At 42.7% G+C, this 18677-nt stretch overlaps 1 protein-coding gene across 1 annotated transcript in view; it reads right to left on the bottom strand.

The window, feature by feature from the left end:
- Positions 1 to 18677, bottom strand: part of PPIG (peptidylprolyl isomerase G) — a 259537-nt gene that overhangs the window by 218781 nt on the left and 22079 nt on the right. The window contains 2 exon segments of the mRNA XM_033944704.1: positions 3358 to 3432; positions 3534 to 3611. Of these exon segments, the coding sequence (XP_033800595.1) occupies positions 3358 to 3432; positions 3534 to 3594 (136 nt within the window). The 5' untranslated portion in view covers positions 3595 to 3611.

Consider the following 18677-nt stretch of genomic DNA (forward strand, 5'->3'; position numbering starts at 1 on the left):
CTTTTAATTTGTGATATTGTAAACTGCCCAGATATATGTGATGGTCGGTATATCAAGCCATGAATAAACTTGGTCAGAACACTTGGTCAGAACAGCTGATCTGTGCTCAGTAATCCTAACATGCAGAAATCGAGTGGTTTTTCCTATGTATAACTTTTTACAACTGCATGTTAGCACATAAACAACATTGGAAGATCTGCAGATGATAAAGTGACGTAATTGATATTCCTTATTATCAAATGGATTAAAGAAAAAGTCACATTCAAGAGTGATGTCACAGGTTTTACACGAGCCACATCTTCTGTATCCCTTCAACAATGTGGGAACTTGGGGTAAAGAAAGCATAGCTGGATTCAGAAGTTCCTTTAAATTCTTGCCCCGGGAAAACGCTATTCTAAGATCCATGCCCCTAAGGGCAGGATGGCATTGTAACATTCCCCAATTCCTTCTTATGAGATTAGCCACCTCTTCCCCCCATGACATATAACTTAATACCAATGTTAAAGTGCTGTCAGACATTCTTTCCCTATTCTGGTATATAAGAATAAAATTATTATTATTATTATTCTGGGACCACAACAGCAGAGCTCGATTCTGATATTTGGCTCTTTTGTAAGCTCTCTTAAGTGTACGTTTAGAATTGCCCCTTACTTTAATGTCATGCATGAATTTCTTAGCTTGTTGTTTAAAAGATGTATCATCTTGACAAATGCGTCAAAACCACAGAAATTAAGAGTAAGGCAAACTGTTTTTAAGAGCCCTTGGATGACAAATGTTAGCATGTAGAATAGTGTTGCGGTCAGTAGATTTCTTGAACACTTTGGTGACAAAACTATGTGCAAAGTGCTCTCATTTCAACCTTCCTACACTAAACGACATTCAGCGTATCATACAATCCTTGAACCTCAATATTTCAAACTGATTCCATTCCACCATTCATCCTAAAACACCACTTTTCTATTTTTGGCCCATTTATTCTTAAACTCATTACCAAAAGTCTTACCACAGCAACAATACCATTAGCCTGGAAACATTCTTGAAATTATCCTGCAATTAAAATGCGCTAACTACAGGTCTATTTCAAACCTTCCATTTCTTTCAAAATTAACTGAGAACATAGTATTTAACCAGATATCTGACTTCTTTAACCCAAACTCATGCTTTACATCCTAATCAAACTGGTTTTCTAATAATCATTCAACAGAACATGCTTTATTAGGCCTCACTATTTCCATACAATACTATTTTGATCAACATAAATCTGTTATTCTTGTTTCTCTAGATCTCTCAGCCGCCTTTGACACGATAGATCACTCATTACTTCTCCAAAGACTTGCCGCAGTCGAAATCTCTGAAAAAATTATTGACTGGTTCTTTTTTTATTTCTCAAATCATACTTCCGTCGTATCCTTTAATAATACATCGTTCACTGTATTTAAAAACAATTTCAGAGTTCTACAAGGATCAATACTCTCCCCTTTACTCTTCAACATCTATCTAGCCCCTTTGCTCACTTTATGTCAATCAACTGGTCTCACCGCATACGCTTATGCGGATGATATTCAGATTATCTATCCCATAGATACGTCTAATGCTGATGACATCAGTGTTATCAATTTAAAGCTTAACAAGATTAGTCACTGGCTTAGGGCTCTTTTTACAAAGGTGCGCTAGCATTTCTAGCACACGCACTGGATTAGTGCGCGCTACCTGAAAAACTACTACCTGGTCAAGAGGCGGCGGTAGCGGCTAGCGCATGCTAAAACCGTTAGCGCGCCTTTGTAAAAGGAGCCCATGACAATATGCTCTCGTTGAATATCACTAAAAAAATTTGTCTTCTCTTTCCTTGGAAAGAAAATATTCGTCTAACTTCCCCGATAACTATCAATAATAAACCAATAAACCTTGTTAGTTCAATCAAAATCCTTGGGGTACTGATCGACAATAAACTATCCTACCATTTTCAAATTTGAGACCACTGCTCTAGAACAATCATGTTCCTGTGGTTTGTCACGAAAAAATAATCGCAACTGTAGGACGCACACAAAACGTTCCAAGTCTATTTGAAACTGGAATAGATCAAAATGGGGTGCAGGAACAAAAGAAAGTCCACGTGATAATAAAGTGATATCAGCCTCCGAGAGGATTGCATTAGATAAATTAACTACCAAGGATTCCAGAATTGGCATCTCTGAGACCTTGTTTGGGGTCTTGATCGACCTCCTTCCTGGAATTGTGCCTTCTGACCTCTGGGTTGGCGTGGTTGTTGATATACGACTTGCTGTTGTCCATCTAAAAATCATTCCCAGAATCAGGGTTAGGATAAGTTTTCAGCATAGGTGGCACTTTAGTTTTGCTACGGCGTTTTTTCAGGCTAACGCCATTACAGGGCAGAAGTTATAGAGCACAAGTCCTAGGGAGGATGACTGCATAGTGACATGGGTCACATCTAAGCTTTCTGCCAATTGGTAAGACAGTTTTGCAAGAGAGGTTTGTGAATATTGAAGTTGTGTATTATGAAAAACAGATATGTTACTGGGAAGTATGGGTTCTTTCTGAGTGAGGATTTACAATGAGAGTAAATTTTGACCCGGTCCTCCAGTGTTGCAGGCATTGTTTAGTACTTATAGTTTGTTCAGTATATGTTTAGTAATGTTTGGATGTGCAAGTAAAAGGAGTTTGAATGTTTATGAAGGTGGGAGGTTGATCTTCTTTCTGTCTTCCAGGTCACTGGATGTTAAATGTGGTTGGAACATATTCAGTTATAGTCATTTCTCTTGATCTCCTGACGAAGCCATGGGCAAAATGGGCCCCGTTGAGATCACGATTGTGAAGTTTCATTGCTGTCTGAAGCTAAATTTCACACTTATATTTACAGAATATTTATATTTATTGTTTTAACACTATAAGATTTTGCATTAAGGTTGGTGAGTGGTGATTGACCAGTGATTGATAAATTAATCCCTCGAATGGATCAACTTAGGCTGCTCTATAGTGAGTTAGGGAATGAATTTCTGAGGTCTCACCACAAATGAGTTTTATATTTTGAATGAAAGCTCAGCCCTACCATTCTTTTCAGTATTGATTAATGAATTATTTATGATCTTTGGCAATAGTTATTTCACCCCACATTTTTGATTTTTCAGTGGGGTTTTTTGTCTTTTTTGATTTTGTGTTTTCTAACATATAAACCATGCAATCTTGTATATCATTTGTTTATGAACCACTCAACAGAATTATACTCTTAGAATGAACACTCAGGTGGCCATTTACACCTTTGGTAGATTTAGTAGATTACTTGTATGTCAAACTGCTCAACTCCTATGTAAACAAATCAAATGCATCAAATGTACAAACCTGTGCAAAGGCAGCGAAAGTTTTCACATGTCTTCGGGCACACGTCAGAAAACAGTTCAAACACAACTCTTCCTGCTAATGGGAAAGTATATGTTTTTTAATTAAAATGTTCCTGGAAATGTGCATTGTCAAGTCCATTTAAATTGACATTGTATGTAAAAATTATATTCCATTACCAGGTTGATTGTTGATGGCTATGTCAAAGAAGCACCGAGGACGCTGAACCTTAATGCCCATGGTCTCAAAGATCTAAACTGAAGGCAAATAAAAAATTGAAACAAAAATGTTAGTTTACCCAGTCTAATCAATCACTGTGTACCAAGATTTAATAACACCCAAATGACATATTTAAGGGCTAGATTCACTAAAGGTCAGCGATCACTGCTAACTGACATGTTTTTCCCCTCGATCGCCCATTTTCTGATAAAGCCATGCAAATTAGTAAAATCCCATACAAAATAGCCAAGCGACTGATTTACTTACATTGCTTGGCTCTTTAGCATTGGGTTTTACTGATCCTAAAACCCAATTGCCTGGGTTTTTTTTTCTCAATAGCACAGATATTTTGTGTGTGTTACACAAGCAAAATATCTGCCCATAAAAAAAAAAAAAAATCCCCCACCGTTGTGAGGGATGTCTACTCCCTCCTACCACCAGAGGCCCCCCCACCTCCTCTTCCTCCAGGCCCATGCCCCGTACCTTAAAGGTACTGAAAACACCTCTTGCTCCTTCTCCTCCTCTTTGCAACAATACTGGGCCTCAGGCTCCTCCCCGGTGCATTGTGTGATGCACGGGGAGAGGCCTAAGGCCCTGATTGGCTCAGACGCCTTGGGCCCCTCCGAGACATCTAAGCCAATTAGGGACTTCCTTAGGAAGGAGCCTAAGGAAGTCCCTCATTGGCCAAAAGAAATGGTCATCCAGAGACTTCCTTAGGCTCCTTCATAAGGAAGTCCCTGATTAGCTCAGACGCCTCAGGCCCCGCCCACAGGAGAGGCATAAGGCGTCTGAACCAATCAAGGCCTTAGGCCCCACCCCATGAATCATATGATGCACCGGGGAGGGGCCTAAGGCCCAGTGTTGTCGTGAAGAAGAGGAGGAGCAGGAAGTGTTTTCAGTACCTCCTGCTCCCAACTTTAAGGTGTGGGGCCTGGAGGGTGGCCTCCGGTGGCATCCCTCCTGCCTTTTCAGACAGGAGGGAGTAGACATCTCTCCTGCCGTTTTTTTTTTTTCTTTGGGGGGGGAGCGGGTGACTTCGTAGCAGGAGCAAGTGAGTGAGCATCCCTCCTGCCTTTTTCTTCATGTGGGAGGTTTTTTCTGGCAGGAGGGAGTGGGCATCCCTCCTGCTATCTTTTTGGGGTTCGGGGAGGTGGGACGGTGGCTCGGGGGTGCTAGCGCAGGGGGGGGGGTCTTTTTTAATGGAACAGATGTTGTGTGTTTAAGTTACACAGAACATCCGTTTCATTTTTTAAAAAAGCAGAAGCCCTGACAGCAGTGACAGGAGGCTGCTTCCCCTGTCACTACTGTTAGGGCTCTACCATGTGTCAATCGTTCACTGAGCGATTGAGTCAGTGGGTTTACATGCAAATTATCTGCACCTCCATGCAAATCATTTGCATGCAAACTTTTTTTTTTAAATAAATCTTTATTCATTTTTTAAACTTACAATAAGTATAATACAAATAAAATCATTTTATACTTTAACACTACTTATTATATCATCAAATTATAGCTTTCATCAAATATCCCCCTCCTTTATATCCAACAATCATAAGCAGAAGAGATCATAAAATATTCCCACCCCCCACCCCACCCTAGACGTTTATGAACAAAAGGGAATTAATATTTATTCTATGCAATAATTTCAATCTTTACAGTATCTTGTTATTGGCTCCCAAATAATCTGAAATTTCTTAAAATTTCCTTGCTGCACGGCAATTATCCTTTCCATTTTGAAAATGTGACACAAAGAGTTCCACCAAAAGCTGTAATTCAGCCTATCCCAATTATTTGTAATCTGTTGTATGGCAACCCCTGTCATAATGAGTAGAAGCTTATTGTTATTGGAGGATATTTGGCTTTTTGCCCTCACTGACATGCCAAACAATACGGTATCATATTATAGTATCGGATTATCTAACAAATTATTTATTTGACCCCATATTGATTTCCAAAAAGCAAGTATTAATGGACAATAGAATAACAAACTTGATAGTGAATCAATCGCTGTTGGAAAATCAGCTAGTGAATCGGCCAACAGCGATTGAATCGCTATCTTTAGTGAATCTAGCCCTAAGTTCTTACCTCGATAATTTGGGTTTTGTTAGGATACACAGGAGTATTTTAGCTAGTAATTCACACTTCTCATGAAACTACATAAGGGTATCACTTTAAGAACGTGAACTCCTTCCCTTCTGCAGTGGAGAACAGCTCCCTCCTCAGTTGGTACCACAGCAATTGAACTCAACTGAAAAATAAGAAGGAGAGGCACAGGTAACTCCCTGGCTATAAGCATATTCTGCCCTGCTCTGAAACTTAGGAAACAGAACAATGCTCAACATACATAAAAAAACATGCTAAATGACGGCAGATAAAGACCTGGCAGTCCAATTCAATCCAGTCTGCCCATTAGTTAATCACATTAGATTAAGTTAACATCTCTCTTCTTTGATATTTCTGGGCCAATGACTAAAGTCCACCTGGTAATGTCCTAGGTTCCAACCATTGAAGTTGCTAAGAAAGCTCATGCCAGCATATCCAACCATCCCATTGTTTGCAGGAAATCTACCGTAAAGTCTAGTCAGTAATGTCCTCATGTTCCAAGTTAGTGGAGATCCCACTGATGCCCTCCCCAGCCCATCCTACCTGAATCACCACATATGGGACACAAACCATACAAGTTTGTCCAATGCCTTAGTTCTTTAATTTATATCATTTGTTTGTTTTCTAATTAGAGATCCTTTGTGTTTACCCATGCTTTTTTGAATTCCATCACTGTTTTCCTCTCCACCACCTTCCTCAGGAGGGCATTCAAGCCATCCACCACCCTCTCTCCATGAAAAAAGAATTTCCTAACATTACTCCTAAGTCTTCCTCCCTGCAACCTCAAGTTATGCCCTCTAGTTTTACCATTATCTCTTGGTTTTATATTAATACCTTTCAAGTATTTAAATGTCTGTATCATATCTCCCGTCCCTCCTCTCCTCTAGCATATATATGTTTAGGTCCTTCAATCTCTTTTCATACTTCTTTTGGTTCAAACACCTTACCATTTTCACCGCCTTCCTCTGGACCGCTTCAAGTCTTTTTATATCCTTCGCCAGATATGGCCTCCAAAACTGAACACAATACTCCAAGTGTGACCTCACTAATGACCTACACAGGGGTATCAACACCAATCTTTCTCTGCTGGTTATTCCTCTTTCTATATAGCCTAGCATCCTTCTGGCTACAGCCACCGCCTTATCACACTGTTTAGATGTCTTTAGATCCTCAGACATAATCACCCCAAGGTCCCTCTCTCTGTCTGTACTTTTCAGTCTTTCCTCTCTCTGTCTGTGCTTTTCAGTCTTATCAGTCTCTCACCTCCCAGCACATACATATTTACCTCGGATTTCTACCCCCCAAATGCATCATTGCACTTCTTCACATTGAATTTTAGTTGCCAGACGTTAGACCATTCCTCTAACTTTTGCAGATCCTTTTTTATGTTTTCCCACTCCCTCCGGGGTACCAACTTTGTTACAAATCTTGGTATTATCCACAAATAGGCTAACCTTACCTTCTAACCCTTCAGCAATGTTGCTCACAAACATATTGAATAGAATCGGTCCCAGTACTGATACCTGAGGCACTCCACTACTCATCTTTCCCTCCTCCAAGCGAATTCCATTAATCACCACAGGGCAGAGTTTATCAACAAATAGTAGGTACAGCTACAGGTGCCACTATGGCCCCAGACTTGGTTAATCTCTATGTAGCCAATTTTGAAAACATCTACCTCAAAGATCATCCTTTTTCCAAACAGATAACTTTCTACAAGCGATAATCTTAGGAAAGGTGACAGAATTCAACTGGACTTGTTTTGTGAGTGGTTAAACTCAAGGGACTCATCTCAAATTTAAGATTCACATAGATGAAGACAAGATTAATTTCTTGGACTTTTGGTTAGAGAAGGCCTCTAGAAAGTTCACCACTTCACTATACGGGAAACCAACGGACGGGAATGCATACAGTATCTCTATTACACAAGTAACTACCCTCACTCAAAAACAATCTTCCCTACACCCAATTCCTTACACTGAAGAGAATCTGTACAGATTCACGTGACTGAGATAAATGCAACAGAGATGGCACACAGATTTTTCAAGCAGAGGATACCCACCAACACACATTAGAGAATGGCTTAATAAAGCCCGCACAAAATCAGAGCTGAATTACTATTACTTACTACCAGACCAACTCCTGACATCGTCTGTACGTTGCGATATTCACATCTAACATTAACAAAATTATTAGATCCAGTTGGGAAATCCTCAATGGTCACACTTGTTTTCAGGAGAAAAATCTACTGATTGCACAGTCCAGAGATAGAAACCTAAAACAACATCTTGTGCCTTCAAGACTATCTGATCTCATTCCTTCTCTCACAGAAGCACACATAGGCTGTCTGCAACCACTGCTTCAAAACCATGGAATTTGTACATCCAGTAACTAACAAGAGATATTGTCTGCAACACTCTTCAAATTGCAATACTTGCGGTATGATAGTTATCCTTTATCCATGCAATTTAATCTATGTCGGCAAGAGGAAAAGGATGGTCACAACAAGAATTACCGAACATCGTAGCAACATCAGACGACAATCTCTACAGCACCTCGTTACACACTGGGATGAACTTACTTAAAACATGAAATACAAAATTTAAGGTTTTTGGTTTTCAGAGTAATCAAACAGAAACCACAAGGAGGTGATACTGATAACACCTTTCTAAGAATTGAACAACAGTTGATAGCTTCTCTGGAGTACTGATACCCGAGGCCTGAATATGCAGGTATAGACAACTCACTGAGAGAGTGGATAGAATCCCTCATAGGAGAAGAAGCAGCGGTATCTGGAGATGGTGTCCTTGATTTTGGAGTTGGAGGCCTTGAAGAGTCTCGAGGCCTGGAGAGACGAGTCTTGTCTCGAGAAGAGGACCTACGCCTGGATGAATGTCTCAACTGGTGTGGAGAACTGTGCCTCGAACCAGGCAGGTCTTGAGAAATTCAAGGAGTCTTTGCCCTATGCTTCAGGAAAGGTGATGCCTTATACGAGAAGAGAGGGCTGGAGGATAGAGTTCAAGATCAAGACACTAAAAGGGATTGAATGCCTGGTGTCGAGACATCTGGAGACACTGATAAGGACTCGACTCCTTGAGTAGCGTGCTTTTGCTCCAGACGAGACACTCACAAAGACTCGACTCCTTGCATAGAGTGTGAAGAATCCTGTTGAGGAACTCCCAAGGACTCGACTCCTTGTATAGAGTGAGGAGGATCAGCTCGAGGTACAGCCAAGGACTCGACTCCTTGTGATACTGCTAAGTGCTGAGGCTGAACTGCAGGAAGCAGAGTCAAGGTAGGAGCATGTTTGGCAAGCATATTATCAAACTGACGATCCAAGATGGTCTGGATCATAGCCTCCAAATGTGACACCGAGACTTGAGGATCTGGTACGTTTGGTGTGGCTATAGTCTCCGGGGAAATAGGAGGAAGAATGAACCTTCGACTTGGAGACATGCTTCTTGGGAATCTTGATAACTACTGCTGGCACCTGACCTGAGGGAGGCAGCGAGGCAAGTGTCTCGTCAGGAGAAGATTTAGCAGATTTACTCAAGGATGGCTTGATTAAAAAAAGCTGAGGTTGAGACAGAAGGCGGAACTTCTGAAAGCTTGACTGAGGTCGAGGTCGGGGCAAGTGGACCTCTGAAGAGTTTTTCCACCTGAACTCAACGTTTGCGGGCACAAGGTTGAAGGGTAGCACAGCGAACACATGACTCCGGACGATGGTCAGGTCCCAAACACTGAATACACCACCGATGTGGGTCATTGAGGGAGATCGCGCGTTGGCACCAGCTACTTGAAGCCTGTGGCTGGCCGGGACATAATCGGGAATATAACCGCAGCTAAGTCGAAACCGAGGCAGGCCCCGCCATGACTGAAAGAAAAAGTAAAATAAGTGGGTTTTTTTTTTAAACAATAAAACATGCAAGAAATATACAGCGACCCTGAAAGGAAATAAAACACGAACCGCAGTGAGAGAAAGCACGAAGTAGAACTGAGTCTAGCGCAGAGTGTCGAAACAGGACTTCTCGACTGTGAAAACTGAGGAGAGATGTGCTCTACGCTGGGCGGGAAGGCACTCGCGCAAGCGTGGTGTGGAAGTCGTGAACTTTCTGAAGTTCTACAAGCAAATCTGCTTGTGAAGCTGTCTGTATCTGGGCTCCGTGGACGACATCTCCCACATGGAGAATATGCTGCCTGCTTGTCCTGGGATAAGTAAATGATTATCCTTATGTTCATTCTTTCATATTATTGTCCTCCTTTCTCAACAAGACCAGACTATCATGTTACACTTCTGATATGTAAATGATTACCCTTATGTTCATTCTTTTATATTACTGTATCACTCAACTTCTTGTATATGTTCTTATCGTCCATGTTCTCCATCTGCTTATAATTATTGCGATAAAGGTAAATGCTTATACATATACCGTACACACATATATGTATATATATTCATTAAAGAGACTGTTCATTTTATGAATGCTATGATTTGCTATATGTACTCTAATGGTTAGATTGACCCACCTGTGGGTCCCACATTTTTTTTTGTATGTTCATACTGCTTTTATAAACAATAATCATTTGAATGTATAATAATTATCCATACATTGTTAGAAACATGTTCATACTGCTTTTATTTTATCAACCCACTTATTAAGTTTTTTCATCATCGATATGTGCCTATAGTCTTTAACTAAAGAGTTTAGCATTTTAGTTCTCTTGGAACCCCTTTTTACGGCCCACTTTGACAATCTGCTTTGACAATCTGCTATGTCAAATACGTGCTTTTGTTTTCTTTTTCCCGTCCCCTTTTTATAGAGTCTAATTATACATGTGCATTCTCTTGGCACTTTTTGCACTTCAGAAACGCCAATGCTGTAGGTGCTGTTAGCATTCTCCTTTTTTACAGTGGTGCCTCACACAACAAACTTAATTCGTTCCAGGAGCAAGTTTGTTATGCGAAAAGTTCGTTATGTGAAACGCGTTTTCCCATAACAATACATGTTAAAAAAAATAATTCGTTCTGTAGCATAAAATATGCTAAGATGACATAAAAAAAGATAAATTTATCTTGTTAGAGCTGGTGTTAGACACAACTGGGGACTGCAAAGTCCAGGCAGAGGCTTACGGCTCTCTTTGACCAGGGGGGACAGTTGCCCTAGTTGCACTACCCTAACCCTATTCCTGCTATGTGTGACTGTGGTATTCTGTTAGCATGATATAGAGGGGATATATGTGAAGGGGAGGGGAGACAGGGGTTTTGTTGATCCTTGCTGTGTATTATAATCACCCCCCACATACTCCCCAGTACCTTTTTTAATTCCTCCCATCTTTCCCAGCCAGTGGCGTACAGGCCAGAAGCGCAGAGATCAGGAGCAATTCCTCTGCACGCCTGTGTGGGCCCATGCCGATCTCCGAATGGCTGCAGTTAGTTCTTGTGAGTCCCGCGAGAGCTGGCTGCAGTTAGTTCTTGTGAGTCCCGCGAGAGCTGACTGCAGCCATTCAGAGATCAGCGCAGGCCCAGGCAGTAGCACAGAAGGCTTGCTCTTGATCTCTGTCTGCGCTTCTGGCTGGGAAATTTGCTAGACCACCAGTTCGAGTGAGCGGGTGAGATTAAAGTTGCAGCAGTGGTGGCTTTTTTAAAAAAATATGTGGCGGCGGGGGGAGGTTTAAAAATATGCGGTGGCGGCAGAGGCTTAAAAATATGCAGCAGAGGCGGCAGGGGGGTTTAAAATATGTAGCGCCACTGCACAGGGAGCCAGGCGGAGAGAGGGCAGTTAAGCGATGCAGCTCGGGCGACTTCGTTGTGTGAAACGAAGTTCGTTGTGGGAAGCAAGACCTGAAGTTCGTTGTGCGCAGCGTTCGCTGTGCGAGGCGTCCGTTATGCGAGGCACCACTGTACAAGCAATTTTTTTAAGTACACCACTTTTGATTTCCATCTGCTCATTTTGTTTTTCAGTAAAGGTTTGCGTGATTTCTCTGGCTTATCAAGATAAGTCCTCTGAAGCCACCATTCCATTCCTCTAGGTTTTCATGACGGTTTCACTTTCGCTTTACATTTTCCATCGGGCCCCATTGTACTCTAATGCGATAGTCAGTTATTTCCTACTCTTTTGACACATGTAATATGATTCCTCCTGTCCTCACTCTTGGCATTTTAACACTCGTACCTCACCTTTCATTGGGTGTCATCCAGCGAGTTGTGGATACTCCATTTCACACTTCGGTGTTTTATGGCACTGTCATTTTAATCAGTTTCAGTTCTCTCTCAAGCCTCTGGTATTTTTGGATTATGCTGTTGCTCTTAATTATCATTGCTTTTAGAATTATATTTTCATAAGAACATAAGCAGTGCCTCTGCCGGGTCAGACCACAGGTCCATCCTGCCCAGCAGTCCGCTCCCGCGGTGGCCAAAAACAGGTCAAGGCCTGTCTGAATCATCAGAAGGGGCTCCCCTGCCACCTTGGTTTCCCATTTAAGTTCTGCCCTCCTATCGAAGTCCTAGCCCTCCGGTCTTGCACATGCACGACCAGGTTGGTTTACTCAGTACCCCACGATCCCTCTATCCCTCAGGAATCCATCCAATCCCTGCTTGAATCCCTGTACCGTACTCTGCCTGATCACTTCCTCCGGTAGCGCATTCCAAGTGTCCACTATCCTTTGGGTGAAAAAGAACTTCCTTGCATTTGTTTTGAACCTGTCTCCCTTCAGTTTCTCAGAATGCCCCCTCGTATTTGCTGTCCCCTTCAGTCTGAAGAATCTGTCCCTATCCACCCTCTCTATGCCCCTCATGATCTTGAAGGTCTCTATCATATCTCCCCTGAGTCTCCTTTTCTCCAGAGAGAAGAGCCCCAGCCTATCCAGCCTCTCGGCGTACGAGCAGTGTTCCAGCCCTTTTACCATTTTTGTTGCTCTCCTTTGGACTCTCTCAAGTACCGCCATGTCCTTCTTGAGGTGCGGCGACCAATACTGAACGCAGTATTCCAGATGCGGACGTACCATCGCTCGATACAATGGCATGATGACTTCCCGTGTTCTGGTTGTTATGCCCTTCTTTATGATGCCCAGCATCCTGTTGGCTTTTTTCGAGGCTGCTGCGCACTGTGCAGATGGCTTCAGTGATGCATCCACCAGCACACCCAAGCCTCTCTCGAGTCTGCTGTCTCCCAACAATACCCCCCCCAATTTGTAGTTGAACAACGGGTTCTTTTTCCCTATATGCATGACCTTGCATTTGTCCACGTTCATAGTTGGATGTGTTGGATTTCCTCAGTCTGTATCAAAGCAATCAGCCAGCCCTAGAGTGTGTACAACAAGAGAGAGTGAGGACATGTGGTTTCTCTCCAACACAACCCAAATCTATTCTGCTCAACAAAACAGCATTAGTTAAAGCATTTTGTAAGACATAACAAGGTGAAATGAAACGTGTGTTCAACTTGCATTAACAATTCGAAAGATACTCAATTTGCAATTATTTTACACTACTGTAATAAAATTTATTTTCCTCCCTGACCTTAAGGGACAGTGGAAGTAAACAATACGTCTGACCCTCCAGACATATCTGTGACAGAAAACAGGAAAACAAACTGACAGGGCAGTTATCATGACTGATATTCCTGTTTACAAGAAGGAAGATTAGTAAAGGTAACCTACTGTAATATTCAATTTTAGAGAAACTGAAAGGGGTCACTAGGCTCCACTTCCATATAGGAGGTGCTCAAAACTGTAAATACAGTAAAGTCTCTGTAAGTTCATGTAATCCTTTTTCTTCTTCTCTACCCACTATTTTAAGTTCTTGTAAACCGTGTCAAGCTCCATTCTCATGGAGATGATGCGGTATATAAACTTAAGGTTTAGATTAGATTAACCAGAACTCTAAAGCAACTAAAAAAAAAATGTAAGAAATACTGTAATACGCCGATAATATACAATTCTTTTTCCCTGTGGGGGATTCGATGACGGCAGCGGTTAAATTTCTGAATGAAACCATGATGAGTATAAAGGAATGGTTGGATGAGAATAGGCTGCGATTAAATGTTGACAAGACAACCTTAATGTACCTCTCTCCAGAGACCTCAACGGAATCTGACATCTTTATTCATGCTGTTGGATTCTGTAATTGAACTGTCCTCTGAAATATGCCAATTTCAATTTTTGGTTTCTAAAGATCATGACTTCACACTTCTCATACTTTTACTTTAGGTTTATCAGTACTGCTTGTAAGGTCCACTAGCACAATTTACAACCCCCCCTTTTTTTAATGAGTACAAATCATCCACTGTTGTAAATAGCCATCCCTACTGTTAAGTTTTTTCAGATGTGACCTCCCATATATAAATCCCTTTTTGCTGCTCGTTTTACTAATGCATTTGTTTATAACTTCTAATTCAGTTATGTTCAGTTTCTCGTTCATTTATCACTCTTCACTAAATAAGAGATATTATGTATAAGGTGATTTATCTATTAAATATTTATGGCTAGTCTCCAATTTGATGTTAATAATGTTATTTCCCTCTCTTAGTATAAATCAAATTGGGTATTACAAGGAATTTTGATATGTATCTATTGGTGATATATTAATGTTTTTTATGTGTTATGTTTTATGATAAAGGTTTTATTGATACTTTATTTTAATCATTATTTATTAATTATTTATGGTTAATTTCCCATTTTATGGTGATAATTATAGTTTTTGTTCTTATCTATATATCATATTGGTTAATATAGGGTATTTTGATATGGGTCTATTCATGATACAATATAAAATTTTCTATATGTGTTTTTAAATGTGATGATTTCATATGTTCATGATATGTTTTATTTTTAATTTTTATATTTAATCAATTTAAATTTCAACTCAGAATGGTGTGCCTAATTTGTTCACATGTTGTAATTTGTTTTAATTCTATGTATTAATTTTTTTCTTTTAATCCTTCTTTCTTTCTTTTATATTCCATGATAGTTTTTTCTACTATATATTTTTTGGTGACATATTTTTCTTCCCTTTTCTACCATGGTATGTATTTTACATATTTTGCTTTTGTTCTTTTCTTCTTCACATTTTCCTTCACTATTTGTCCCTCAAGTTTCTATTATGCTCACTTCTGACGCTATTTTATATGTCTTTTTTGCACTACCACAGTTACGCATGTCTCTTCGCAATCTATTTAAACCTAATACTAGTAGTCATTAACCACTAAAATCTGGTTTGTTACTATTTCGCCTGCATGCAGTTTTTCGATATTGTATGCTGTTCTGTCACCTTTTTAAATACATAAAACATACACACTTGTCCTTATGTTATTAGCATATAGTATTTTATTTTATGGTCAAACATGATTATCTTGACTTTTTATCTTTGTTTTTTCATTTGCAATCTCACCATTAACCTTTTATTATTATTCTTTAATATGGTTTTATATGTTTTTAATATTGTATTTTGTGTTACATTTGTACTTAATAGGACCCCTGATGAAGGTTGTCTGAAACACGGACCATGTTGGGTCCCCTGTTTGGTAAAAAGGTTTTTAGATATAATTTGGTTGTCACAATAAATTTTGCCTACACCGTTGTACAATTCTGCAGTTTTGGTTTGTTTATTCCTGGTTGGTTTTTTTACTGCAGACAAAGTTGGAACTCCTTCTCCCTTTGGTTTTGTTGGTTGAGATGAAATTCAGAGACCACCTTGTCATGATGGAATACTGTGAAAGGCTGATCCGCCACTAAGGCCTGAAGCACACTGACTCGGCGAGCAGAAGTGAGGCAACAAGAAAAACCACTTTCCAAGTGAGAAACTTCAGCGGAGCCTTGTTGAGAGGCTCAAAAGGAGGTTTCATAAGTTGAGAAAGGACAACATTGAGATCCCAAACCACTGGAGGAGGTTTGAGAGGAGGATTGACATGGAAAAGCCCTTTCATAAATCTGGAAACCACAGGATGAGCAGAGAGAGGTTTCCCTTGTAGAGGCTGATGGAAAGCCGCAATTGCACTCAGATGGACTCGTATCGATATAGACTTGAGGCCAGAATGAGATAGGTGCAGAAGATAGTCCAACACAGAAGATAGGGAGGCTCGTTGAGGCTCCTTACGATGAGAAACACACCAGGTAGAAAATCTAGTCCATTTTTGGGAGTAGCATTGTCTAGTAGCAGGCTTCCGGGAAGCCTCCAACACATCCCTCACCGCTTTGGAAAACTGGAGAGGAGTTACATTGAGAGGAACCAAGCTGTCAGGTGGAGAGACGCAGGTTGGGATGGAGCAGAGATCCTTGATGCTGAGTAAGTAGAGAAGGAAACACTGAAAGAAGGAATGGCTCCCTGCTGCTGAGTTGAAGTAGAAGGGAGTACCAAGGCTGTCTGGGCCAACGAGGAGCTATCAGAATCATGGTGACCTCCAAGCTAACTGAAAAGGGATGGAGGGAAGTTGGCAATTTAAGCAAATAGATTTCGCAAAACCGATTGGCCGAACCGGCCATCGCTCCTGGACAGTGAGTCCAGACAGTAGTGGGAGGTGAAGGTATGAACCGAAGACCACGTGGCAGCTTTGCAGATTTCCTCAATAGGTGTGGACCTGAGGAACGCTACGGAGGCTGCCATCGCTCGGACCTTGTGTCCCGTTACTCGACCATGCAGTGTGAGACCAGCCTGAGCGTAGCAGAAGGAGATGCAGTCGGCCAGCCAGTTGGACAAGGTGCGCTTGGAGACTGGGTGACCTAACCGGTTTGAGTCGAAGGACAAAAACAATTGTGGGACTTTCCAGTGTGGCTGAGTGCGTTGGAGGTAAAAGGCCAACGCTCTCTTACAGTCAAGAGTAAGGAGCGCCACCTCTCCGGGGTGAGAGTGGGGCTTGGGAAAAAACACAGGCAAGACATTGGACTGATTGAGGTGAAAATCAGACACTACTTTAGGCAAGAACTTTGGATGGGTGCGGAGTACCACCTTGTCGTGATGGAATACCATGAAGGGTGGGTCCGCTACCAGAGCTTGTAACTCACTAACCCGCCGGGCGGAAGTGAGCGCGAGCAGGAAAATCACCTTCCAAGTGAGGAATTTTGGATGGCATTTGTCTAGGGGCTCAAATGGAGGTTTCATTAGTTGAGCCAGAACCACGTTAAGGTCCCAAACCACCGGGGGAGGTTTGAGGGGAGGGTGGACATTCAGAAGACCCTTCATGAAGCGAGAGACTAAAGGATGGAGCGAGAGGGCTTTCCCTTCCAGGGGCTGATGAAAGGCCGCAATCGCACTGAGGTGTACTCGAATGGAGTTGGTCTTTAGGCCGGAATGAGATAATTGAAGCAAATAGTCAAGGACCAGAGGGACGGGGATCGACACCGGGTCCTGGCTGTGGGAGGAGCACCAGGTTGAGAATCTGGTCCACTTTTGGGAGTAGCAGGTTCTCGTCGAGGCCTTTCTAGAGGCCTCCAATATCTCCTTGACTGATTGAGACACGGGGAGAGCAGTCAGGGGGAGAGGAACCAAGCATTCAGATGAAGAGATTGAAGATTGGAATGTAACAGCGAACCCTGACCCTGTGATAGTAGAGAGGGAAACAGAGGCAGAGGCAGTGGATCTCTGACACTGAGTTGAAGTAGAAGGGAAAACCAAGGCTGGCGTGGCCAGTGAGGAGCGATCAGGATCAGGGTGGCTTGTACTGTTTTCAGGTGGACAAGCGTCCGCAGTATCAGAGGAAACGGCGGGAACGCGTACAGGAACCTTCCCTCCCAGTCGAGGAGGAAGGCGTCGGCCTCGAGTCGGTCCAGGGAGTACATCCGGGAGCAGAAGAGAGGCAGCTTGTGGTTGTGGGGGGATGCGAATAGATCTATTTGAGGCGTCCCCCACTTTTCGAACACCTGTCGTAGGATCTGAGAGTGCAGTGACCACTCGTGAGGCTGGAGGAGGCGGCTGAGTCTGTCCGCCAGACAGTTTTGTTCTCCTTGTATGTACACCGCTCGAAGGAAGGTGTTGTTGGAGATTGCCCATTTCCAGAGGCGCAGGGCTTCCCGGCAAAGGGACCAAGACCCTGTTCCCCCTTGTTTGTTTACGTAGTACATTGCTACCTGGTTGTCGGTTCGGATGAGAACCACTCGGTCGTGGAGCAGATGTTGAAAAGCTACAGCTGCGAGATAGATGGCCCGAAGCTCTAGAACGTTGATGTTGCATAGACGGTCTTCTGCTGACCACATCCCTTGAGTGCGTAGGCCGTCCAGATGGGCCCCCCAAGCGTACTCCGACGAGTCCGTGGTGAGTGTCTTGCTGTGGGGTGGGGTGAGGAAGAGCAAACCTTTGGAAAGATTTGAAGAGTCGGCCCACCAGCGGAGCGATCGTTGCAAAGAAGGCGTCACTGTCACGGGGCGATCGATCGGGTCCCGGTCTTGACGCCATTGAGAGGCCAGGGTCCATTGAGGAATTCTCAGATGGAGGCGGGCGAAGGGTGTGACGTGGACGGTGGAGGCCATGTGGCCCAGAAGAGTCATCATCTGCCGAGCTGATACCGAGGTCAGCAGGGATAAACTTCGGCTCAGACTTACTAACGCCTCTAGACGCGGAGGGGGGAGGAAGGAACGGAGGCAAACCGTGTCCAGCGTGGCCCCGATGAACTGTAGGGACTGGGAGGGGCGTAGTTGGGATTTTGGGAAGTTTATTTCGAACCCCAGACTTTGTAGGTAGGTAATAGTCTGTTGGGTCGCTGAGATAACCGCTTCCTTGGACGGGGCTTTGATCAGCCAGTCGTCCAGGTAGGGGAATACCTGGAGGCCCTGGGAGCTTAAGGTTGCTGCGACCACCACGAGGCACTTGGTGAAGACCCGAGGTGACGATGCTAGGCCGAAGGGGAGGACACGGTATTGTAGGTGCCAGCCCCCTACCTGAAAACGTAAGAACTTGTAGTGAGCGGGGTGCACTGGGACATGCGTGTACGCCTCCTTCAGATCGAGGGAGCAGAGCCAGTCGCCCTCGTCGATCAGGGGGTAGAGGGTCGGTAGGGAAAGCATCCGAAATTTTT

The sequence above is a fragment of the Geotrypetes seraphini genome, chromosome 5 (genome assembly GCF_902459505.1).
Source record: "Geotrypetes seraphini chromosome 5, aGeoSer1.1, whole genome shotgun sequence".
Taxonomy (NCBI): Eukaryota; Metazoa; Chordata; class Amphibia; order Gymnophiona; family Dermophiidae; genus Geotrypetes; species Geotrypetes seraphini.